The sequence below is a fragment of the Rhinoderma darwinii genome, chromosome 4 (assembly GCF_050947455.1).
Source record: "Rhinoderma darwinii isolate aRhiDar2 chromosome 4, aRhiDar2.hap1, whole genome shotgun sequence".
NCBI lineage: Eukaryota > Metazoa > Chordata > Amphibia > Anura > Rhinodermatidae > Rhinoderma > Rhinoderma darwinii.
Window position 1 is genome coordinate 167,294,436 of NC_134690.1, and position 27,432 is coordinate 167,321,867.

The 27,432-nt window shown below is 41.3% G+C and overlaps 1 protein-coding gene across 1 annotated transcript in view; it reads left to right on the forward strand.

Moving 5' to 3' along the window:
• ECEL1 (endothelin converting enzyme like 1) overlaps positions 1 to 27,432 on the forward strand; it is a 104,274-nt gene that overhangs the window by 69,628 nt on the left and 7,214 nt on the right. Inside the window, exons 7-16 of the mRNA XM_075864110.1 lie at positions 3,418 to 3,640; positions 5,503 to 5,601; positions 6,918 to 6,992; positions 11,395 to 11,498; positions 15,072 to 15,130; positions 15,286 to 15,337; positions 22,807 to 22,874; positions 23,608 to 23,732; positions 26,551 to 26,616; positions 27,330 to 27,425. Coding sequence (XP_075720225.1) covers positions 3,418 to 3,640; positions 5,503 to 5,601; positions 6,918 to 6,992; positions 11,395 to 11,498; positions 15,072 to 15,130; positions 15,286 to 15,337; positions 22,807 to 22,874; positions 23,608 to 23,732; positions 26,551 to 26,616; positions 27,330 to 27,425 — 967 coding nt within the window. The remainder of the gene's footprint in view (positions 1 to 3,417; positions 3,641 to 5,502; positions 5,602 to 6,917; positions 6,993 to 11,394; positions 11,499 to 15,071; positions 15,131 to 15,285; positions 15,338 to 22,806; positions 22,875 to 23,607; positions 23,733 to 26,550; positions 26,617 to 27,329; positions 27,426 to 27,432) is intronic.

A 27,432-nucleotide genomic window follows, 5' to 3' on the forward strand; every position in this document is an offset into this window, starting at 1 on the left:
CACGACTCATTTTCCCCCGGATTTCTGCCACGAGTGGCTACCTAAATCCGCAATAAAGAATTGACACATCACTTCAGTAGGGCATGACCAGACGTGGCATGTTTCTGCCACCACTGTCGGCATCAATGCCGCACATAATCTGCATTGCAGATTCTGTTGCGGCTATGCCTAAAATGGGTAGGAAATTGATGCAGATTAGCCGTTGCGTCTTCAGGTGAAGACTACTTCCCTTCTCTCTATCAATGCAGGATCGAGAGAAGGGACAGCCCTTTCCCTAGTAAAAGTAAAAGAAATTCATACTTACCCGGCCGTTGTCTTGGTGGCGCGTCCCTCTTTCGACATCCAGCCCGACCTCCCTGGATGACGCGGCAGTCCATGTGACCGCTGCAGCCTGTGATTGGCCTGTGAGTGGCTGCAGCCGTCACATGGACTGAAACGTCATCCCGGGAGGCCGGACTGGAGGAAGAAGCAGGGAGTTCTCGATAAGTAGGAACTTTTTTTTTCAGGTTGATCTATATTGTGATCGGAAGTCACTGTCCAGGGTGCTGAAACAGTTACTGCCGATCGTTTAACTCTTTCAGCACCCTGGACAGTGACTATCCACTAACGTTGCCTAGCAACGCTCCCGTAATTACGGGTGCACACACGTAGTCATCCGTAATTACAGGAGCCCCACGTAGTCATCCGTAATTACAGGAGCCCCATTGACTTCTATGGGCCTGCCCGTGCCGTAATAACGGCCCGTGATTATGGGCGTTTTTACGTTAGTGTGCATGGGGCCTCAGTCTGGCTATAGACCTAAAAATACATAGGTCCAGCCAGAATGAAGAAATATCATGTTTGTAAAAGCAATACGCTACGCAACACACATAACATCTGCTGATTTCATTGCGGATTTTTGAATCTCCATTGAAGTCAATGGAGAAATTCCGCAATGAGTCCGCAACAAGTCCGCTACACGTCCGCAACAGCCAGTGTATGCTGCGGACACCAAATTCCGCACCGCAGCCTATGGTCCGCAGCGGAGTTTTCCGCAACATGTGCACGAACCCAACTAAAAAGCAGTGGAAAGCAATGGAGAAAATGTCCGCTGCGGATTTCCGCAGCGGACTGGCCGCAGCAGAATTCCAGAGCAATTCCGCCACGTCTGGCCATGCCCTAAGAACTATGGTGCGGATTTCTAATTCAAATGAACAGGATGCAGTTTGCGGACGGATTCTGGCACGGAATACAAAATATACGTGAAAATCCGTTACATAAACATGATCTTACTAATCAAAGAGAATAAAAATACGTGCTCTTTTTTTCCGCCAGAGGGTTGAAAAGATCAGCAGTTGCACATCTAAATCACCAGTTGCACCTAATCATTAATATACTTTGTGACTCAAATGTTTACTGGCATCTGGATCTCAGAGATTTTTGGTCTCTGGATTTTTTTATTTTATGAAGATTTATGCATGTAGACATAAGTGGCATATACTATCTCTGCACATCTTAAATTGTGTCTCTCAGATTCTGCTAGGGTCAGACTTTTAGTCACAAACACAAATTTGTATTCATTTTTTACAAAACCATAATGTTACTGAATAATACCACCATACCATAACCACATAGTGACTGAATAATACCCCCATACTGTTACTGAAAAATACCGCCACATCATAACCACATAGTAACTGAATAATACCCCCATACTGTTTCTGAATAATACCGGCACACCATAACCAACAGTGACTGAATAGTACACCCATACTGTTACTGAATAATACTGCCACACCATAACCACATATTAACTGAATAATACCCCTATACTGTTACTGAATAAAAACCACTATACAAAGACCAATATTACCACAATATTGACCATATAGTGGAAGATGACAGTTATACAAAGGAGCTCTGCAGACTATATAAGTGATTACAGCTCATTTATATCCAGTCACTCACAGGTAACGTCTTCTCTAATTAGAGTCGTTCACTTTCCTTTTTTTTCTCCATCCGGGCCAGACCACTGTGACGACTTATTCCAGTCATGACTCGGCTCTGCAGAATTTGACACACAGACATGTTGGTTTCTCACTTTTCCAGCACCCTTCCGACCTATACCCCATCCTCTAAGCAAACTCGTAATCCAGAGTGCCCCAGATAGTAAAAATGATCACTTAGTGCTCAACACAATAAAAGTACCTCATCAGTAACCATACTCCCTTTGTGCCCCCACACAGTTATAATGCCCCCTTTGTGCACCCTGTAGATAGTGCCACAGTGCCAATGTAGATAGCTCCATAGAATGCCCTGTAGATAGCGCCGCACACAGCCCCCTGTAGATAGTGCCACAGCCCCCTGTAGATAGTGCCACACACAGTCCGCCTTGTAGACAGTGCCACACACCCCCTCTTGGAGATAGTGCCACACAGCCCCCCTTTTAGATAGTGCCACACAGCCCCCTTTTAGATAGTGCCACACAGCCCCCATGTAGATAGTGCCACACAGCCCCCCTTTTAGATAGTGCCACACAGCCCCCCTTTTAGATAGTGCCACACAGCCCCCATGTAGATAGTGCCACGCAGCCTCCCCTTGTACATAGTGCCACACAGTCCGCCCTTTTAGATAGTGCAGCACAGCCCCCCCTTGTACATAGTGACACACAGCCCCCTTGTAGATATTGCCACACAGCCCCCCGTGTAAAAAGTGGCACACACCCCCTCTTGTAGATGGAGCCACATTACCCCCCAAAATGGGCAGAGTTGCTCCACAGGCTCGAGATGCCAAGATGGGACACTAGCGTAGGCCAGCGTGATCCAGTGATGTCATCACGTCTGCGTGTACAGGGATTCTGTCCCAGCATCTTAGAGGCTGCAGGTCTATAGTGTTTAATTGTATCTGCGTCCTGAGGACGCAGATACAATTGATTGTGGCAGTCGCTAGTGACACCACCAGGCATGAGGGTGCCCATGCCACACAGCCCTTAAATGTTATGTGCAGGGCAGCACGGGCCCACTCATGCCGCGGGCCCCCTCATATCACAGGTCCTGGAGCAGCCGCTGTGGATGCTATAGTGCCGCCACTGGGCAGTGGGCACAGTTGCCCAGTTTGCCCCCCCCCCCACCAATGCCCTGGTTTTGATGCAAAATTGCAAGAAGGCACTTATGAGTGAAATGTTCTGGGTGGCATTTTTACAATATGCTAGGTGTCTACTTTCAGAAAATATAGAAGTATGGGGGTATAATATGATTTTTTTTTTAATGTTATATTTCAGTTTGTAATTGTTTATGTCAAAAGTGTTAACATTTTCCCTAAACCTCTGACAGCAAAAGAGCTAATTACTAAATAATATAGTAATAATTGTACTAAAGCTTGATTGCATTATATAGTACAAATAAAATCCAGTTGGTTTATACTGTATGTTTCTTGCAGCATCCTACACAATTATATGCTATGGCGACTTATAGTGGTCCTGAGTGAGCATCTCTCCACTCCCTTCCGAGACGCCCTTCATGAACTCTCTAAGGAAATGGAGGGTTCAGAGAAACAGTTGGAGCTGGGGAAGGTCTGCCTTACACAAGCCAATAAACATTTTGGGATGGCACTGGGAGCCTTGTTTGTAGATGAGTATTTCTCATCATCCAGCAAAGCTAAGGTAACAAAAGTTCGGAGTAATGCTGTCTTAGATTTGCACAACATATACAGTAAGAGCAAAAGATAAAATATAAAAACAAAAAGTGGGTCCAAATACGTATCTTTAGGGTAACTTGATTATCAAATACAGATTGTATTCTATTAGGAAATCACATCTCCTATGGTGCCAGAATAATTCTACACTGAGATTTGGGATAAAAAATAGATAATCCATCAACTGCCACTTTGGGTTCATAGCAGTGGCTCGATTTGGGAACTATTTTGGCTGCCCTAATTCTTAAATGTGGAATGCCATACAACCATACAATTTAGGAGAGCAAGAATGCAATGTTAAATACCTTTGTGTCAAAAAAGACAAAAGTATAGAAGGTATGATACCTTTATTGGCTAACCATTAAAGTTCTATATGCAAGCTTTCAGAGCGCAGAGGCTCCTTCTTCAGGCAGTTTACAAATGAATGACTTAGGAAAAAGCACAACAAGCACAACAAGGAGAGCAAGAACAAAGCTTCGAAGAAAGTTGAGGCAGAATTTGGCTTTAATTCCTTAGAACCTTATTCCTTATACTATGAATGGGCGATGATTCTATTGTCCAGTCCTTTGCCATAAAATCACATCACTAGGCATTTTGTATAGCTCAACAGCATGAAATATGACACAAGAATCTTCTACTGCTTTAAGATTTCCACCTCCTTTATGTCCAGCCATTCCAAACATATATGTTATAAAGGCTACGTACACCTTTGATATTGTTTCAGGGTGTTTTGTGCAACTTTCTAAATTATTTTTATTAAAAAAAAATGTTTTACTGTTTAAGATAAAGCTGCTTTGTATTCTGTATACACAGCAGTTCTATCAAGCGCTGAAACCTATATCCGTCAAGTCAGCGGAACTGACGGGTTCAGTGTCAGAGAGTCCTGCGCTTCTCTGGCACGCAGGATCGAGCTGTTACCGATCACATCTAAGTTCATAACTTAGATGTGATCGATAACTGGTAGATCCTGCGTGTCAGAGATCCGCTGACGCTGAACCCGTCAGTGTTGCTGACCTGACGGATTCAAGTCTCACCGCACGATACAGTTGCTCTGTATACAGGATACAAAGCAGCTGTATCTCAAAAAGTAAAAATAATTTTTAATAAAAAGTATTTAGAGAGTTGCACAAACTGATAGACATTTTTATTTAAAAAAAAAAAAAAAGTAAATGTGTACCTAGCCTTTAAGGCTAGGTTTAGCTTATATCCGCATTTTAATGTCCATATTACGATTGAAATACCAAAATTCCTGGGTTCAGTAGAAACGCTGGAGGTCTTAGGGTATGCTCACACGGGCTATTTTCAGCCGTTTTTCGAACCGTAACCCCCCGAAAAACGGCAAAAAATGCGGGGATTGAATGCCACCAAATATCTGACCATTGATTTCAATGGGAAAACGGCGTTCTGTTCCCACAGGGCGTTTTTTACGCGGATGTTTTTAAAAACAAACACCTCGTAAAAAAGAAGTGTATGTCACTTCTTGAGACGTTTTTGGAGCTGTTTTTCTATTGAGTCAATGAAAAACAGCTCCAAAAACGCCCGCAAAATACGCAGCAAAAAAAGCTAGTTGCTTAAAAAAACGGCTGAAAATCAGGGGCTGTTTTCGCTTGAAAACAGCTCCATATTTTCAGCCATATTTTGTTAAGCGTGTCAACATACCCTTAGTGTTACATGTATATTATAGACATTAAAATGCAGCCATGTTACAGTTGACTGAAACTAGCTTAGGGCCCATTCACACGAACGTGAATCTTGCCCATGTGCTGCGCATTGAAATCTTAGTTTTTTTTTTTACAGTTTTATTCTACAATTTCTACTTTGCCTTTTCAGGTGCAACAACTTGTTGAAGACATAAAATATATACTAAACAACAGGCTGGATGAGTTAGACTGGATGGACAAGGATACCAAAGAAGCTGCAACGGCCAAGGTAAATTGAGGAATCATAAGAAAAAAAAGTACTAAAAAAAACACCAGTAGGCCTTACGACTGACATTTTGCTACTATCCATTACCCAGTCCAGACAATCCTCTGTGAGCCTAATAAAAACAAAAATCTCTTTGCTACCCAGAGTGTTGTGCTACTGTCACGTAGGGTGCGTGGACCCACTGGGCCATACCAACTTGACGGTATGGCTGCTGGCCAACATGATACAAGTAAAGTCAATAGTTCAAATAGGTGTACCTGTGGTAACTTCAGAAAGTAGCAAGATAGGCTCGGATGGGACCTTGGCAGCAGACAGACACCAGGCGTGGTGTAACAAGGCAGATGTAGTACTCAGTACAACATGGCTCCAACTCTCAATGGCACTAGGACCAGGATAACACGGGATGCAGGAACGGGAACACTGGGAGCTGGAAAACACTTAAGGGACCATTTGCAGAGACGAACATAGGTAACGACAACAACGCTCAGGCAATGCAGGAAGGGGCAGGGCCCTTCTATAGTCCAGAGTGCTTATGGGCTAATTAGGTTATGAAATGTAGGTGTGCGCGCTGGCCCTTTAAGACCGGGCAAGAGCGTGCGCGCGCACCCTACGGGAACCAGCAGAGTGAAGCGGAAGTGAGCGCTGGCGTCTCCTGAGGAGGAGATGAGGGCCAGCGCTCACTGTTCCATGGCTGCGGCCGTCAGGAGGTGAGTAAACCTGACGGCCCGCGGCCATGGGTGTTACAGCTACAATGTAAAAGTTAAGGTAACAACTGTTAGCCAGGCTATGTAAGCTCACAAAGGATTACCTAGGTTGGCTAAAACTGCAGTAAAATAAATGATCAGAAGTATTAGAGCAAGAATATATCAATTCACTAACAGCAAGCAGATATGTTTAAACAGGAATCGAAATGCTACGGTAATTATATAAAAAAGTTGAATAATAACAAATACGTTTTCTTTACATTAGACTGGAAAACGCCTGTTTTGTGGCCGCATACTATCCGCAATTGCAGAGCCTCAATTGCATATAGTATAGAAAACATTCCATCCTATGGGCCAATGCATATTACTGTGGTTTCCACGATTTGTGCTTTGCCCGGAGCCGGGACCACAAAAAAAATAGGACATGTCATTTTACGGACAACAATTGCGGTCCGGGTTACTTGAAGTCGATGCATATATTGTGTGTGCACGGTCCGTGATTGCGGACGGCCCGCGGATGACACTCCCCACTACCCATCCGTGCCGTAATCACACACTGTGCACACGGCTACGGTCGTGTGCATGAGGCCTAAATCTTGTAGTTTCTCATTTCAGCTGAAGCACATGATGGTAATGATAGGATACCCTGATTTCCTGCTCAAGCCAGAATCAATGGATAAAGAATATGAAGTAAGTCTTATTTCTCTAAACCATAGTGATTCCATGGTCCTTTATGAAGCCATGTAGTAAACCAGCAGCAATATTCAATCTACAGATCTTCCAAATACTTTACATTTGAGATCTGCTATATATCCAGAGGGAATAGAAGCACTGTATCACTAAGATCTAGCATAATAGTGGCCAATGATGAGCATTTCACCAGAGAACATTAAGTTACCTGACCTAAACAGATTGTCAATGAGAGACCTGATGACCCCACCTACTGTTAGGTTTCGAGTCTATGGTTAGCTGATATGTTTTTTTCATCATTATAAGTTTTGGCATATTTTTTACCCCCGACAAACAACCATATCTACGACATACAGTCACCCTGCAGAATGTGTGCAGATGGCTTTCTGAATTCCTGTAAAATTAAGCTATTTACCAAAACGAAATATTAAAATATTTCGAAATATTTCCCGTAAAATGCAGACATCACAAAACAGTATTTGCTATTTTGGGCTGAAGCTTAAGATAGATAAACATAGATATATATATATATATATATATATATATATATATATATATATATATATAGTAAAACCTTTATGACACAGCCCCTCAAAATTGCGGTGGGTGGTCATCTTTAAGATACATAGGATGTAGGCCTTATGCACACAGCCGTATAACGGTGAAGTCGTAATAGGACACACATAGGGGTACATGGCGCCTTACTGTAGGCCTCTGATATTATACATGGGATACGGATGCTTCAGGGACTCAGTGTGCTGCCCTACGATGCTCCATCGCATGCCATATCACGGCGGCAGTGTTTCTCTGATATACGGCAACAAGCATTGTACTGCAGCGCATGGAGTGAGAGAGAAAGAGAAGAGCACAAATTTATAATATGTTAGCCAATGTTCACACCTGCATTGTGACATTCAGTTGTTCTGCTGCATAGTAGCAGAACAAGTAAAAATAATGGAAGCAACGGTTCCGTTGTACAACGGACACCGCCGCGGCCGATGGAACCCATTGATTTTATTTTACCGGACGCAATGGGGCAGCATGATGCACTATTGTCTCCGGTAATCTCCGGTAATCCCCTAACGGTGCTTCCAACGCAGATGTGAGCAAAGCCTTATTGGTGAGATCTCTAATTAAATATTGATTAGTTATATTCATCCACTTGTAGACTATTTTTATCTATATTTGTTAACTTTTTTTCTAGTATTTGCAGATAAAGTATGAACATACTAATCCTTTAACTTTCTAAAAGCTGTAAACTTCCGATAACTTTTTACAGACTGCATACTAAGGCTTTATTCAGACGAACGGGAAAAACGTCCGTGCAACGCGCGTGATTTGCACGAGCATTGCACGGACCTATATTTGTCTATGGGGCCGTGCTGACATGTCCGTGATTTTTCCTCAGCGTGAGTCCGCTGAAAAAAAGTCACGACATGTCCGTTCTTTCAGCGTTTTTCGCGCATCACGCACCCATTGAAGTCAATGGGTGCGTGAAAACCACGCATGCCGCACGGAAGCACTTCCGCGCGAACTGCGTGATTCGCGCAAGAGCTGAAAAACTCTGAATGTAAACACAAAAGCACCACGTGCTTTTCTGTTTACAAACATCCAAACGGAGTGTCTTTGAGATGAGCGAGCCCGGACAACCGAACTGAACTTCACCGGCCGAACTCGTTTTGACCGAACCCGGCAAAAAAATTTCGGGTACGCGACGTCAGGAGATAGTCACTGTCCAGGGTGCTGAAAGAGTTAAACTGTTTCAGCGCCCTGGACAGTGACTTCCGATCACAATATACATGAACGTGTTAAAAAAAAAGAAGTTCTGACTTACCGATAACTCCCGGCTTCTTCCTCCAGTCTGACCTCCCGGGATGACAATTCAGTCCAAGTGACAGCTCCAGCCAATCACAGGCCAAGCACAGGCTGCAGCGGTCACATGGACTGCCGCGTCATCCAGGGAGGTGGGGCCGGATGTCAAGAGAGGGACGCGTCACCAAGGCAACGGCCGGGAGGGAAGTTCTCGGTAAGTACGAACGTCTTTTTTTTTTTTTAACAGGTAGCTCGATATTGTGATCAGAATTCACTGTCGAGGGTGCTGAAAGAGTTACTGCCGATCAGTTAACTCTTTCAGCACCCTGGACAGTGACTATTTACTGACGTCGACTAGCCTCATCTCTATGATGGCGGCTGCGCGAAAATCACGCAGCCGCGCATCATACACTGATGACACACGGAGCTGTCAAGTGGTTTTTGCGCGCGCAAAACGCCGCGTTTTTGCGTCCGCAAAAACGCCACGCTCGTGTGAATCCAGCCTAAGGCTGGGTTCACACGAGCATGTAACGTTCGTAAAGGATGGAACGTATTTCGGCCGCAAGTCCCGGACCGAACACACTGCAGGGAGCCGGGCTCCTAGCATCATAGTTATGTACGACGCTAGGAGTCCCTGCCTCTCCGTTGAACTACTGTCCCGTACTGAAAACATGATTACAGTACGGGACAGTTGCCCCGCAGCAAGGCAGGGACTCTTAGCATCGTACATAACTATGATGCTAGGAGCCCGGCTCCCTGCAGTGTGTTCGGTCCGGGACTTGCGGCCGAAATGCGTTCCGTCCTTTACGGACGTAACATGCTCGTGTGAACCCAGCCTAACTGTCTGTGATCAGGCACAGATATAACGGTTCTCAACATGAGTTAATGAGTTTTCTGTTTACCATGAAGGACAAATGTTTGATCAACAGAATATTTAAAGCACCTGATGACTCAGTGGGCACAAGATTAGTCTGCAATTCAACCATTGATTTGTCATTGATAGGTTAAATTAAATCTATGATGTGTTTTTCTCTTAAAGAGGCTCTGTCACCAGATTTTGCAACCCCTATCTCCTATTGCAGCAGATCGGCACTGCAATGTAGATAAGAGTAACTTTTTTTTTTTTTTTAAACGAGCATTTTTGGCCAAGTTATGACCATTTTTATATTTATGCAAATGAGGCTTTCTAAAGTACAACTGGGCGTGTTTAAAGTTAAAGTACAAGTGGGCGTGTATTGTGTATGTACATCTGGGCGTTTTTACTTCTTTTACTAGCTGGGCGTTGTGAATAGAAGTGTATGATGCTGACGAATCAGCATCATCCACTTCTCTTCGTTACCACCCAGCTTCTGGCAGTGCACAGACACACAGCGTGTCCTCGCGAGATCACGCTGTGACGTCACTCACTTCCTCCCACAGGACTTCATCCCGTTGAATGAGCGAGGACACGCTGTGTGTCTGTGAACTGCCAGAAGCTGGGTGGTAACGAAGAGAAGTGGATGATGCTGATTCGTCAGCATCATACACTTCTATTCACAACGCCCAGTTAGTAAAACACAATACACGCCCACTTGTACTTTAACTTTAAACACGCCCAGTTGTACTTTAGAAAGCCTCATTTGCATAAATATAAAAATTGCCATAACTTGGCCAAAAATGCTCGTTTAAAAAAAAAAAAAAAAGTTACTCTTATCTACATTGCAGCGCCGATCTGCTGCAATAGGAGATAGGGGTTGCAAAATCTGGTGACAGAGCCTCTTTAAGTAACCAGTTAAATACCACCAAGGGAATGTACTTGATATCCCACCCATATTTAAGAGTGGAGACAAATGTCTCATGTATTTCATGTCTCGAGTAGAATATGTAATATTAACAATCCTATTTCATATCTTTCATGTCTCGAGTAGAATGTGTAATATACCAATCCTGTCTCATATCTTTCATGTCTCCAGTAGAATGTGTAAGGGCACGGCCAGACGTGGCGGAATTGCTGTGGAATTCTGCTGACGACAGTCCGTAGTGGAATTCTCCAGTGGCCGTTTTTTACAGTTGTTTCAGTACATTTTTAGGGAAGTTAGTTCAGACGTTGCGGAAAACTCCGCTGCGGACCATAGGCTGCGGCGCAGAATTTTCCCTCCGCAGCATGCACTGTCTGTTGTGGAGAAGACGCGAAATTTCACTGCGGATTTCAGCCTTTGCAATGCAAAAACTGAAATCTGCGGCAAGTCCGCTGTGTTTTCTGCAACGTCTGAATTACCTGTCAAATATGCAAATGTTGGTGCAGATTCGTTGCGTAATTGCCCCAAATATGCACCAACATTTGCAGCGGAAAAACTCTGCCACGTCTGGACGTGCGCTAATATACAAATCCTGTTTTCATATCTTTCATGTCTCTAGTAGAATGAGTAATATACCAATCCTGTCTCATATTTCATGTCTCCTATATCTAATATACTCATGCCAGTCCAGTTTGATCAGCTACATACAGTATCATCTCTTCTTTATCAGTCTCATGGCCTGCTCTTCCATCACTTTTCATTTCCTGAACCCTGATATTTCTCTGCTTTCTGCCTTTTCCTTCACCTCTTAGTTTGAGGTTCATGAGAAGACCTATTTTAAGAACATTCTGAACAGTATTAGATACAGCATCAAACAGTCAGTAAAGAAGATCCGTCAGGAAGTGGATAAATCAGCGTATGTATTCACGTTCTTATTTCACAGAAACGTTATTTGACATTTTTAATGCATTTTCTAAAGTAGAAGCACAAAGGGAAACCTAATTTCAAGATATGTATAAAAAGGATCAAAGACCAAGATATGTATTTGCTATTATTATTGCACTGTGCCTAAATTCTCTAAAAGGTAATTCCATGCAAAAAATATTTTCCACTTTATTTTGTGAGGCTGACAAGGATATTAGATATACTATATCTGTATATTAGACTTGTAAAGGAGAGGATTGTGCGAAAATGTGCTATATGCAAACCACCTCCAATCAACCAAAAAGAGCACATTGACTTTTCACAATGGCTGCTCACTACTACTCAGCCGATCACTACTGGTCCAGCTTCTGTAATTCCCCGGCAATCCGCTGTTATCACTGTAAATTTGCAACTAGCCATATATGCATCTTATGCAGTAGCTGCTACACAGTAAATGTAATATTAAATACCGGACATTCTAATGAATGATCGACTATGTAATTGGTGGCTGGACAGAGTCCAGGAGTCTGTCAGAGCCAGACGTTCATTTTTATTGGCTCTCCGCTCTTAAATACGGTTTGTGGTCATATGGTAAGGGTATGTTCACACGGCCAAATTTCAGACGTATACGAGGCGTATTATGCCTCGTTTTACGTCTGAAAATACGGCTCCAATACGTCGGCAAACATCTGCCCATTCATTTGAATGGGTTTGCCGACGTACTGTGCAGACGACCTGTTATTTACGCGTCGTCGTTTGACAGCTGTCAAACGACGACTCGTAAAAATACAGCCTCGTCAAAAGAAGTGCATGACACTTCTTTCAGACGTTTTTGGAGCTGTTTTCTCATAGACTCCAATGAAAACAGCTCCAAAAACGGACGTAAAAAACGCCGCGAAAACGGCGCGAAAAATGCCGCGAAAATTGCGAGTTGGTAAAAAAAACGTCTGAAAAGCAGGGTCTGTTTTCCCTTGAAAACAGCTCTGGATTTTCAGACGTTTTGGTTGACTACGTGTGAACATACCCTAAGAGGTGATCATACTGGAACAACCTCTCTTGTAAATTATTGCTCCATTTGGCTTTGTCTATAGTTGAAGCATCAGGGTATGTTCACACGGCCAAATTTCAGACGTATACGAGGCGTATTATGCCTCGTTTTACGTCTGAAAATAGGGCTGCAATACATCGGCAAACATCTGGCCATTCATTTGAATGGGTTTGCCGACGTACTGTGCAGACGACCTGTTATTTACGCGTCGTCGTTTGACAGCTGTCAAACGACGACTCGTAAAAATACAGCCTCGTCAAAAGAAGTGCAGGACACTTCTTTCAGACGTTTTTGGAGCTGTTTTCTCATAGACTCCAATGAAAACAGCTCCAAAAACGAGTTGGTAAAAAAATGAGTTGGTAAAAATGCGAGTTGGTAAAAAACGTCTGAAAAGCAGGGTCTGTTTTCCCTTGAAAACAGCTCTGGATTTTCAGACGTTTTGGTTGACTACGTGTGAACATACCCTTAGGGTATGTTCACACGCTGAGAGGCAGTTACGTGTGAAAAGACAGACTGTTAACAGCTGCCTCGTTTCACACGTAAAAGCTCCTCCTCGTAATTTACGAGGCGTCTGAGACGCTCGTAAACCTTGAGCCGTGCTTCATTGATTTCAATGAAGAACGGCTCAAATTACGTGGCAAAGAAGTGCCCTGCACTTCTTTGCCGAGGCAGTAAATTTACGGGTCGTCGTTTGACAGCTGTCAAACGACGACTCGTAAATAACAGGTCGTCTGCACACTACGTCGGCAAACCCATTCAAATGAATGGGCAGATGTTTGCCGACGTATTGTAGCCATATTTTCAGACGTAAAACGAGGCATAATACGCCTCGTATACGTCTGAAATTTGGCCGTGTGAACATACCCTGAGAATGGAAGAACATTGAGGTGTCTTTTTGGCACGTTTTACTATTGAACATGTAGAACATTTTATTATATAACAAAGTACAGACACAAATGTGTTTTTCATCAAGAGTACAAGAAACTTGCAAAAATAAGTTTTATTAGAAATCCTTAGACAAAGCCCAGACAAACGAAATCCAGATCTTAGGTGGCACACATTTTTTATAGAACATTAAAGGTCAAACATTTTCACGAGTTAAAAGAGTTACTTGTAAATCTTCTAGTCTGAGTTTATTATTCTTTTTCTTGTACATTCTCTTTAGTATCTAACTTTACCTCTTCTGTACGTGAAAATGATGTCAGCTAACCAATTTAGTGTTCCTTCTTGACAGACCTATTCCAGTCTGCCAGTGCTGGATTTTTATCTCATGAATCCAACAAATTTCTATTACAAAAAAAAAAGGGTAATTTGCAGACAGATTTCTGCTACAGCAAGGTAGGCTGAAACCAGTTAAACCATAACCGCCGTTTTACTGACTCAAGTCTCTTTTACAGGGGCCAATAATAGGTGGGACAAAATACTAGTTCCCGATCATTGACCCATGTAAAAGGTCCCTGCGATCAGCTGACAAACAAGCAATCTCTTTCGTCGGCTGATCGCATCTTTTATGCGGCACTAAAAAATGATTGTTGTCGGTAGCACATCTCCACGTGTAAACAGAGGATGTGCTGCCAACAATGATAGAAATGTATGGGGACGAACAATCTCATTCGTCCCCATACAGTACAATGATTGCTCAATGTAAATGGAGGTAAACGAGCGCCGATCGACATGTTTTATCTTCGGCGAAAAAGAACAATGCGTTTCGATAAAATGTATGTTTTCTTATTTATGAATTCGCTAGTTAGTAAATAATGCAATTAATTATTAAAAAGTATATCCACATAGAAAATATCCCTACATGTATTAAACATGAGTGCAAGTATAGTAGAAACAAAGGCACAAAGATGACTACACTGCGTTCATCACAACATGAAGGCAACTTCTACCTAGACCGTGTTCACATGGCAATTTTTGGGAAATTTCTCACAGCTTTATCATGATTTTAGCAAAGTTCTAGCAAAACAATACAGTGAATAAACTAAGTAACTAATTTACTAAACTAAGGCCTCATGCACACGACCGTAGCCGTGTGCACGGCCGTGATTTTCGGGTCGGCCGGCTGCGGACTGTCAGCGGACTGTCAGCCGCAGGCCGCCCGCAAATCGCGGGACATGCACATGGCCGCCGCCATTGTTTTCAATGAGCCCGGACCGCAGAACCGGGCCGTAATAGGACATGCCCGTTCTTTCTGCGGTCCGGGCACGGCCGGCCGCTGACTGACAGCCGCATTTTCGGGCCGTGCTCCCATACAAAGTATGGGAGCACAGCCCGCAAAATGCGAAAGAACGGACATGTTCCATAATTCCCGGAACATTTCCACGGCACTGACACCCTTCCGTAGTGCTACGGAAAGGTGTCAGTGTTCAATGAAAGTGAATGGCTCCGTTTTTGCCGGAGGTTTTTGCTGTCGTGTGCATGGGGCCTAACTAATTTATAGGAATATTTTTTTTCTTATAATGAGTACAACTATATGAAGAAGGTTTATTAATGTAAACCTATTATTCTTAATAGGTGGCTGCTCCCTCCACAGGCCCTTAATGCCTACTATCTCCCAAACAAGAACCAAATGGGTGAGTAGAACAGGGCACCATCTGCTGTCTTTACTAGAAGTTCCATAAGAACAGATGTACTTTACAATACAGTTTATGTGTGTGTGTCTATGTGTTCAATTATAAACTACCTATAACATTATGGGTGTAAAATATTCCATCTTTTTCATCCACAGTGTTTCCTGCTGGTATCCTGCAACCTACACTCTATGATCCAGATTTTCCCCAGTACGTTTTAAAGAAATTAGGAAATCAATTAGATGTTCAGTATTGTATATGTGTGTGTTGCATTATCAGAAATACCTCCACAGTTTTATCTATCTTTTTCGCTTATACACTCTTATCTAGCTAAACAACAACCCCTACAATCATACGGGTGTAGCCATCTTTATCTTGACTCTGATACCTTGCTGCAGCGTGATATCACATAACAAAAGCCATTGAAAAGTCATTGAAAAAGTCAAGATAAAGGATCTTGCCACTGTGTATTTAATGCGTTAAAAGTCAAGATAAAGACAGCTACATCTGTATTTCTTTAAAAGGATTGTCCTCTTTCGAAAAACGCTTTAGATATGCCTTATTATGGGGGTAATAGAGGGATTCCCTTATCAAGACCCTCCTTTATTAGCCAGAGCATAGAGCCTCGGAAAGCGTGACTCTTGCACTCAGCAAGCAGCTAGTCGCAGAGGAATCTGCTCATTGAAAAGTCATTGTCTAGAGCAGGGGTCTCAAACACGCGGCCTGTAGGCCGCATGTGGCCCCTGAAGCTGTCATCTGCTGTCCACGGGGAGAGAGCAGATGAAAGGACGAGCGCTCCGGCGTTCTTGCATGACGTCAGTCCTTTTCCCACGCTCCTGACGCATTGGTGGTAGGTGAGCAGTGGCCTGACAGTCCCCTGTAGTGCAACCCCCCTGTAGCTAGCGCCCCATACACCGCACGTTTGACAACGCTACAGCCCCTCCTCCCTGTAGATAACTCCATTGGGATCACTCCAGGACCGGAATCCCCAGCCAGAGCGCTGCCAACGTACTGGCCTGGAATTTCTCTGCCGTAGATAGTGCCCCACACACCCCACCCTGTTGACAGCGCTACACACACCCTCAATGTAGGTAGCTCCATTGGGCTTCCTCCTAGACCGCAATCCCCTGCCAGAGCAATGCCAGAGATTCCACTCCTAGATGTAGCCCCTTCCTGGCCAGAGCATCGGCAATGCTCTGGACGGAGATTCCGGTTGAGCAGGCAGCCCCAACGAAGCTATCTACATGCAGGGGGGTGTAGCGATGTCAACATGGTGGTGTGTGGGGCGCTTTCTACAGCAGAGGAATCCCAGGCCAGTGCGTCGGCAATGCTCTGGCTGGGGATTTCACAACCATAGGGCGGATGTGGTACTGTCTATAGGGGGTGTGTGTGTGTGTGTGTGTGTGTGTGTGTGTGTGTGGGTGGGTCATTATCTACAAAGGGGTGTGTGGCAATATCTACAAAGGGGTTGTGTGGCAACATCTATAAAGGGACTGTGTGGCAACTTCTCCAAAAGGGTTGTGTGGCAGTATCTACAGAGGGCACTGTGGCAGTATCTACAGAGGGCACTGTGGCAGTATCTACAGTGGGCACTGTGGCAGTATCTACAGAGGGCACTGTATCAGTATTGACAGAGGGCACTGTGGCAGTATCTACAGAGGGCACTGTGGCAGTATCTACATAAGGCATTGGGGTACTATCTTCAGAGGGCACTGCGGCATTATCTGCAGAGGTCACTGTGGCATTATCTGCAGAGGTCACTGTGGCAGTATCTACAGAGGGCACTGTGGCAGTTCTACAGAGGGCACAGTGGCAGTATCGAAATAGGGTCTGCTCAATATTGATATTCTTGTGTCTGCCAAATGCTACCACCTGAGCAGCCAGACTGCATTTAGCAACACTTAGGGTATGTTCACACGCACTAATTACGTACCTAATTCAAATGACGGCGCGTAAATAGACGCCCGCGTCAAAGAAGTGACCTGTCCATTGACTCCAATGAATAGCAGCGCCAATTACGTCCGTAATGGACACGGCGTTCAAGCCCCTGCACATGCCGTTACGGCTGAAATTACGGGGATGTTTTCAGGCGGAAACATCCCCGTAATTTCAGCCGTTACGGACGCCCTCGTGTGAACATACACTGAGGGTATGTTCAGACGCTGAGCCAAAAACATCTGAAAATACGGAGCTGTTTTCAAGGGAAAACAGCACCTGATTTTCAGAAGTTTTTTGAGCAACTCACATTTTTCGCGGCGTTTTTCGCGCCGTTTTCGTGGCGTTTTTGCGCCATTTTTTCAGACGTTTTTGGAGCTGTTTTCAATAGAGTCTATGAGAAAACGGCTCCAAAAACGTCCCAAGAAGTGTCCTGCACTTCTTTTGACGAGGCTTTAATTTTACGCGTCGTCTTTTGACAGCTGTCAAACGACGACGCGTAAATTACAGGTCGTCGGCACAGTACTTCGGCAAACCCATTCAAATGAATGGGCAGATGTTTGCCGACGTATTGTAGCCTTATTTTCAGACGTAAAACGAGGCATAAACTCACAAATTTCCAGTAAGTTTAAACCTAGCGCTATTATTATAGTAATGTAGTATTATTATAGTAATGTAGTATTGTTATAGTAATGTAATACTGTTAAAGTAATGAAGTATTAGTATAGTAATGTAGTATTGTTATAGCAATGTAGTATTATAGTAATGTAGTATTATTATAGTAATGTAGGAGTATTATTATAATAAAGTAGTATTATTATAGTAATGTAGTATTGTTATAGTAATGTAATACTGTTAAAGTAATGTAGTATCATTATAGTAATGTAGTATTGTTATAGTAATGTTTTATTATAGTAATGTAGTATTGTTATAGTAATGTATTATTAAAGTAATGTAGTAATATTCTAGTAATGTAGTATTCTTATTCTAGTAATGTAGTAGTATTATAGTAATGTAGTATTATTATAAGAATGTATAATTATTATTATAGTAAAGTAGTATTGTTATAGTAATGTAATATTATTATAGTAATGTAGTATTGTTATGGTAATGTAATATTATTCTAGTAATGTAGTATTATTCTAGTAATGTAGTATTATTATTCTAGTAATATAGTATTGTTTTAGTAATGTAGTATTATTATTGTAATGTAGTAGTGTTATAGTAATGTAGTAGTATTATAATAATGTAGTATTTTATAGTAATGTAGAATTATTATTATTATTATAGTAAAGTAGTATTGCTATAGTAATGTAGTATTATATAGTAATGTAGTATTGTTATAGTAAGGTAATACTGTTAAAGTAATGTAGTATTGTTATAGTAATGTAGTATTGTTATGGTAATGTAGTATTATAGTAATGTAGTATTGTTATAGTAATGCAGTATTATTATAGTAATGCAGTATTATGATAGCAATGTAGTAGTATTATAGTAATGTAGTATTATTATAATAATGTAGTATTGTTATAGTAATGTTGTATTATAGTAATGTAGTATTATTATAGTAATGTAGTATTATGATAGCAATGTAGTAGTATTATAGTAATGTAGTATTATTATAGTAATGTAGTATTGTTATAGTAATGTAGTATTATAGTAATGTAGTTTGTTATTATAGTAATGTAATATTGTTATAGTAATGCAGTATTATTATAGTAATGCAGTATTATTATAGTAATGCAGTATTATTATAGCAATGTAGCATTATAATAATAATGTAGTAGTGTTATAGTAATGTAGTATTATAGTATTATTATAGTAATTTAGTATTATTATTATTATTATTATTATTATAGTAATGTAGTATTGCTATAGTCATGTAGTATTATAGTAATGTAGAATTATTATTATTATTATTATAGTAATGTAGTATTATTATAGTAATGTAGTATTATTATTATAGTAATGTATTATTGTTATAGTCATGTAGTATTATTATAGTAATGTATTATTATTATTATTATTATTATAGTAATGTAGTATTATTATTATTATTATTATTATTATAGTAATATAGTATTATTATTATTATTATTATAGTAATGTAGTATTGTTATAGTAATGTAGTATTATTATTATTATTATTATTATTATTATAGTAATGTAGTATTATTATAGTAATGTAGTATTGTTATAGTAACGTAGTATTATTATAGTAATGTAGTAGTATTATAGTAAATTATAGTAATGTATTATTATTATAGTAATGTAGTATTGTTATAGTAATGTATTATTATTATAGTAATGTAGTATTATTATAGTTATGTAGTAGTATTATACTAATTTAGTATTGTTATAGTAATGTAGTATTATTATAGTAATGTAGTAGTATTATAGTAATGTATTATTATAGTAATGTAGTATTGTTATAGTAATGTATTAGTATTATAGTAATGTAGTATTGTTATTATTATAGTAATGTAGTAGTATTATAGTAATGTAGTATTGTTATAGTAATGTAGTATTATTATAGTAATGTAGTAGTATTATAGTAATGTAGTAGTATTAGGGCATGTTCAGAAGTGGCGGAATTCTGCAGACACTGTCCGCATCAATGCCGCACATAATCCGCGTTGCAGATTCCGTTGCGGATTTGGCTAAAATGTTAAAGAGGCTCTGTCACCAGATTTTGCAACCCCTATCTGCTATTGCAGCAGATAGGCACTGCAATGTAGATTACAGTAACGTTTTTATTTTTAAAAAACGAGCATTTTTGGCCAAGTTATGACCATTTTTGTATTTATGCAAATGAGGCTTGCAAAAGTACAACTGGGCGTGTTGAAAAGTAAAAGTACAACTGGGCGTGTATTATGTGCGTACATCGGGGCGTTTTTACTACTTTTACTAGCTGGGCGTTCTGACGAGAAGTATCATCCACTTCTCTTCAGAACGCCCAGCTTCTGGCAGTGCAGACACAGCCGTGTTCTCGAGAGATCACGCTGTGACGTCACTTCCCCAGGTCCTGCATCGTGTCAGACGAGCGAGGACACATCGGCACCAGAGGCTACAGATGATTCTGCAGCAGCATCGGCGTTTGCAGGTAAATCGATGTAGCTACTTACCTGCAAACGCTGATGCTGCTGCAGAATCAACTGTAGCCTCTGGTGCCGACACGATGCAGGACCTGTGAGTGACGTCACAGATCTGCACTGCCAGAAGCTGGGCGTTCTGAAGAGAAGTGGATGATACTTCTCATCAGAACGCCCAGCAAGTAAAAGTAGTAAAAACGCCCCGATGTACGCACATAATACACGCCCAGTTGTACTTTTACTTTTCAACACGCCCAGTTGTACTTTTTCAAGCCTCATTTGCATAAATACAAAAATGGCCATAACTTGGCCAAAAATGCTCGTTTTTTAAAAATAAAAACGTTACTGTAATCTACATTGCAGCGCCTATCTGCTGCAATAGCAGATAGGGGTTGCAAAATCTGGTGACAGAGCCTCTTTAAGTAAAATGCTGCGGATTTGTCGTTGCGAATTCAGGTGCAGATCACACCCTGCTCTCTTTCAAACATTCCATCCCAGTCTGGCTAAAGACCTCGACACACATAGGTCACGCCAGAATGATGAAATATCCTGTTCCTGAAAGCAAACCGCAACGCAACACACATTACATCTGCGGATTTCATTGCGTAATTTTGAAACTGCATTTAAGTCAATGGAGAAATTCCGCAACAAGTAGGACAGCGTTAGTCCGCAGCGGAGCCGTTTCTCCATTGACTTCCACTTTAATTTAGAAGTGTTCGTTTAGACGTTGAGTAAAAATCCGCTGCGGAGCATAGGCTGCGGAGCGGAATTTGGTGTCCGCAGCATGCTCTGTCTGTTGCGGACCAGTGGCGGACTGGTTGCGGACTCATGGCGGAATTTCTCCATTGACTTCAATGGAGATTCTAAGTTCCGCAATGAAGTCCGCAGCTGTCATGTACATGTTATGTGTGCTGCGGATGCGTCTTGCTTTTTGGACATGACATTTCTTCATTCTGCCTGGACCTATGTATTTCTAGGTCTACAGCCAGACTGAGGAAGTCAATGGGGCTCCCGGAATTACGGGAGCGTTGCTAGGAGACGTCAGTAAATAGTCACTGTCCAGGGTGCTGGAAGAGTTAAGCGATCGGCAGTAACTGTTTCTGCACCCTGGACAGTGACTACCGATCCCAATATACAGCAACCTGTCAAAAAATAGAAGTTCATACTTACCGAGAACTCCCTGCTTCTGTCTCCAGTCCGGCTTCCCAGGATGACGTTTCAGTCTAAGTGACGGCTGCAGCCAATCATAGGCTGCAGCGGTCACATGGACTGCCGCGTCATCCAGGGAGGTAGGGCTGGATGCCGAAAGAGGGACGCGTCACCAAGACAACGGCCGGTAAGTATGAAATTCGTTTACTTTCACTAGGGAAAGTGCTGTCCCTTCTCTCTATCCTGCACTGATAGAGAGAAGGGAAGCACTTTTCCCGCAGTCCGCAGCAGCTAGTCCGCATCAATTTCCATCACATTTTGGGCAGATCCGCCGCAGAATCTGCAACGCAGATTCTGTGCGGCATTGATGCGGACAGCTGCGGAGGAAATCCGCCACGTGGGGGCATGCCCGTACGCTTCATGTCCACAACAGACAGTGTATGCTGCAGACACAAAATTCAGCACCGCAGCCTATGGTGCGCAGCAGAGTTTTCTGCAACGTCTGCACGAAGATAACTAAAAAGGTGTGGAAACCAATGGACAAACTGTCTTCTGCGGATTTCCACTGCGGACTGTCCACAGCGGAATTCCACAGCGATTCCGCCACGTCTGAACGTGCCCTTATAGTAATGTGGTATTTTTATAGTAATGTAGTATTATTATAGTAATGTAGTATTGTTATAGTAGTTCAAATAACTAATTGAGTAACAATAATTTTGGATCGCATCAAATTTGAAAGTAATGCGGCCCGTCAACTTCACATTTTTTCTATGTGCTGCCCATTTACCCGGCCGAGTTTGAGACCCCTGCTAAAGAGAATCCCATGGAGATCTCAGTGGGTTTTAAAAATTTTATTTCCAGAGTGTAAAGTCGGTTACAGACATGACTAGATTCTGCTGGCTGATCCCTCTGATTCCAATGGGATCTGCCAACAATCGAATGTATTCGTGGCTTAAAGAAGCGGGTGGTGGACTGCTGCTGAAGGAAACAAAACTTTTAAGTTCATGGATGTAAAGATTTGACCATGATACAACAGGCATTTAGATTTATTTATTTTTCTAAAGAATTTTCATTGAGAGGGGGAATACACAAAAATATATTTCCCTTGATCATGTGAAATATTGTGCATTTATTTTGCCCGACATGTATGGTAGTAAACTAAATGCTGTAAATGTTGTGTTTACCACTAATGACCAAGGATCATTTTGAAGCATGAACCATAAGTGTCCCAACCAATGGAGCGAATATTGGTCAGATCCTATAGTTTTGATAACCATACATGTAAAAATGATCTCCCCCAGCTTCACTGAAATATCAAACATTCATGAGTTGTACTATGTCAATGTGGGGCTCAGAACTGATTCTGCATGTATGGCTATCATAAGATACCGTCCGGAGCAAATCAAGATGTGGACATGTCTAGGTATCTATTGTTTTGTAGGAATGTTTATGACAGGGGCACTGAACGTCTGTGCATTATACAACATACTTATATTTCTACAGATCTTTAAACTATGGAGGCATCGGCACTATTATCGGGCATGAGCTCACCCATGGCTATGATGACTGGGGTAAATGTATAATTTTCTTCAATGCACAAATATGATCAATTATCATCTGTATCGGACTGGAGCGCATGAGCTTTTCATATCTATAGCATTTTTAAGGCATAGTAGGGTAATAGGATAGAGCCAGATCCAGCTAATAAATATCTGAATTGGCCATCATATGGTCATATTGAATAATAATTTTTCTACCTAAGCAATCAATGATCTATATTTGCTGCATATGATGACATCATCAGCAAATGGAACTAGGATGTTTCATGTTGGCCCTATAGACCTCCGTGTTTTGTCAGTTAGTGCAGGAAATTTGACTTTAGATATAAAAGACCAAAACCTGTATTTTACGTATTTAATCATTCAATAGGGGTAATTTACGGTGATGGCCGTGTACAACAGCTTCTACTCTTCAAGTCTAGGTTATAATCCCAATATACTGTACCAGTACTATATATCATAGAATTCCTAGTCAGTGACTTGACACGGCTGCTCGAAATTCAGTCCTGACTGTTAATCAAGGCTTGGTTCCATAACATAAAGTATTAAAATATAAATTTAAGCAGGAATACTAATAAATGCTTGGTTCTATAATGTACGGTTTATTAGATCATTTGTCAGCATAAAGATGGAGAATGTTGTATAATGTAACACATTTCCTTTTCATTTATTTGGTACTTTTGCCACAAATATTTTTTTTATATTATGTTTTATTTCCTTTTTGCTCTTTTTTTTTTAATTGTAGGGGGTCAATATGATTCATTTGGGAATCTCATTCACTGGTGGACTGAAGAATCTTACAGCAATTTCCTAAAGAAAGCAGAATGCATTGTAGATCTATATGAAAACTTCACGGTATACAACCAGCGGGTGAGAAAACATATAATGGCTGATAAGTTTAGGGTTCCAGTCTGATCTGCCTTAAAAAATTAGTGTCAACCAACTACGAGTCTTATTAGAGCTATTTTAAATGGGTTTTCTTGTTTTATGCAAATACAGCTTAATTATGGTATAATGAAAAGTTCTTCAACAATGTAAAATAGTTAAATATCTTACCTTTAAGATGCCCGCTTGCTGACTGTGAATGGAAGCATTGATTGTTTGCATACAGAGGGGGGAAAACCTGTTCTGGTCCAGGACTCATTACAAGGGAGGGCTCTGATATACTAAACAAGTCATGCACATTTATTTGTCAGTTGAATATGATCAGGACCAGTTTTCAACTTCTGGACGTTAACAATGATGCTTCCATCTACTGACAGCAAGCAGAGTTGTTGTAAAAGATGAATAACTGAAAGGAAGTTAATTAGAACATCACATATCTTTTCAATATAAAATGAATAAGCTTTATAAAAAAAAGAATAACTCAACCATTGCTTACTGTAAAATGTAAACAACTACTTCTCAAGCGAACCAAGATAGCAGTCATAGTATATGAACTTTTTTTTATAATCTTACATACTTTTTTGTTTGTTTGTTTGTTTGTTTGTTTGTTTGTTTTTTTAAGACTTGTTACATTCTGTGAATTCACTCTGGTGCAGAAAACATGAAGGCACTAAGTTCAGCAGTGTCCTTCTCAACAATCACATTTTGCGTATTTGCTGCCCCCTATAGCTCGAAACTCAAAACTGCAGACACAGTGTATAGGTATGGAAGCCATTGGCTGCTGGTGTCTGTGTACTCCTCTACTACATTATAATCTTCACAGGATACACTTTATATGTACAGTAAAGCGAATCAAATAAAAGTCTACTTTGATACAGTATCACCCAATGATTTGTCAATCTCAAGAAATAAGTGGAAGACGTTGTAATTCTGTGGAGCTGAAATATGTATAATTATTCCGAATATAAAAATGTGATCAATTGATTTTGCAGATGCCGGATTATTGAAATCACAGGCCCTGTAGGTGTGCACAGTCCCTATAGCTCTATATTACTAACCTGTTAGCACTTGTACTGTGGAACAGTAATGTAATATATTTTCTCCTAGGGCTTGTCCACACGTAACGGAAAATTTCTGCAGCAATTCCATAGAAACTAGCAGAAATTCCTCTGAGGGAAAACCGCACCATTTCTTGCGTTTTTTACTGCAGAAAATGGTACGGATTTTGCTGCATTTTTCACAATGTTAGGAGATGAAGACATCTACTCTGAAAAACGCAGCAATACGCTCCGCACGTCAATTTCTGCTCGGAAATTTTACACAGCGCGTGGATGAGATTTGTTAAATCTCACCAACTTTGCTGCTACCGTATTCTGCTGCGTATTTTCCGTCCGCAATTCCAGATGGAAAATACGCAGCAATTCCGCTACGTGTGGACAAGCCCTTACAAGTGATGCTTCTAGGGGAGAATGCATGCGTAATACGGCATGCCATAGAACGTCACATTGTTTTACCTTGTGAATATGTAATAGAAAACCTCTGTGTGCTTCGATATAAAATAGGGGCCACAAAGAGCTATAATATGGGCCAATAGCAGTCTATGGGTGTAATATTTTGGATCTGTACATTAATCTGTAATATAGCAGTGTGCATGCGCTCTAAGAATATTCATTCCTGTTTGAAGAAGGTTCTGATGAAAATGTAACCATCTGCAAGTGTCCCAATCTGCCTAATGCTGTGCTTTTTTTTTTCCAAGCAAAAGCGATGTATATACTAACCTATGGGACATGGTTAGTGCCTAAAATACAAAGTAAACTTGCTGTAGCAGTGTATAGCAGACCAGCAAACAAATGGTTAAATTTTAGAATTATGCATCAGAACTTTCTTTAAACAAAGAAATGAATACAAAGACGCTGGAGATAAGAGGATGATGCCTAAAGTATCATTATTACATCAAATATTATATTCCCAGCATAGCAGCATCTTTTCCATTAAAGGCTAAATAAAGTCAGTTATTAATGCCGTCTCTGGAAGCCGGATTCCATGTATATTCATGGCTTACTTATAATGCAATGTACGGTATATCATCACACGGCCAGATAAGGACTCCGTAGAATATAATGCACCCACTCCGTATCATCTTATGCATCATTTTGTAGCGTATCATTTTCAGCCTGCAGAACTATTCTAGTATATTGATATTATGTAATAAGGGCTGTAATGTTAAATTCCAAGATTAGGTTCATTGCAACCAGAAACTGATTATTCCTGTTCATCAACATGTGTGTTGTTTCTTGTACCTGGAACTTATGGTCTTTGTATGTTATATCATGTTAAAGGGGTATTCCAGCCTCCAGCATTTATCAGCTATCCACTGCATAGGTAAATAATGCTAGATGGTGGGAGTCCGACTGCTGAGACCCCTATGATCTAGCTTTTTTTTTTTTACTTATCCGGTGGATAGGTAAAAAATTGCTGGAGGCTGGAGTACCATTTTAAAGGGGTTTGCCCATCAGGGCCATTTATGTCATAGCCACAGGATATGCCATAAATGTCAGATTGATGCGGGTGCCGCCTCTGGGACCCGCACCTATCTCTAGAACGGGGCCCCATAAACCCCGTTCTACCTTTGTCGTTTTGGCCTACCGGGCCACTTCCTGAACACATAGTCGGAAATTACGGAAACAGCATGACTCGCTGAGCTACGCTGTTTCCGTAACTCCCATAGAAGTAAATGGCAGTTACAGAAGCAGCGTAGCAGATGAACTGTTAGAAATAAATGTGACTGTTTGATCTTTTCCAGGTAAATGGAAGGCTAACTTTGGGAGAAAATATTGCAGATATGGGTGGTCTTAAATTAGCATATTATGTAAGTATGGTTTACAATATATGTGACTTACCATAAGTTGATCTGCTATAACAATCATTGTTTAATCTAATGTTAGTTTCCCCTGACTATTGACCTTCTTAAAACTATCCTCTCTCAAAGCCATACATGAAGGCCCCATGCACACGACCGTAAAATCACCCATAACTACGGACCCATTCATTTTTATGGTCGACGGACACCTTCCTGTGTACTTACGGGAAGGAGTCCGTGCCGTAGAAACTTTCTGAAAAAAATAGGAGTATGTCCTATTTTTTTATTTTACGGACCGTGCTCCCATACTTTATAATGGGAGCACGGCCCGTAAATGCGGATGGCTGTCCGTGGCCGGCTGTGCCCGTAATTGGTAATTGTGAGCACAGTTATGTGCATGGTGCCGTAGAGGTACCTGTAGCCTCTGAAGCTGTTATTTGTCCCCAGCTCAGGTCGGCCCACATACCCTCTTTCCATGGGCAGTGTAGAACTATATAGGGCTACCCTCCCACAGGCACTGTAAGATTTGCAAACTTGTATGGGTGGAACTTTTGCACTGTTTTTCTCTCATATACTGTAATGTATTTGGGGGCCAGGATACAGGTGGACAAGATTGTTTTGTAAATGTATGATCAGTCTGCCACATGTGCACTCCATACCTGAGTTTTTATAATTGTGTTGAGTGATGTCATTGTGTACATTCCTGACCTATTCTTTTACAGGCATATCAGAAGTGGGTTAGGGAAAATGGTCCAGAGCGCCCACTACCTCGTCTGAAATACACTCATGATCAGCTCTTTTTCATTGCATTTGCACAGGTCAGTA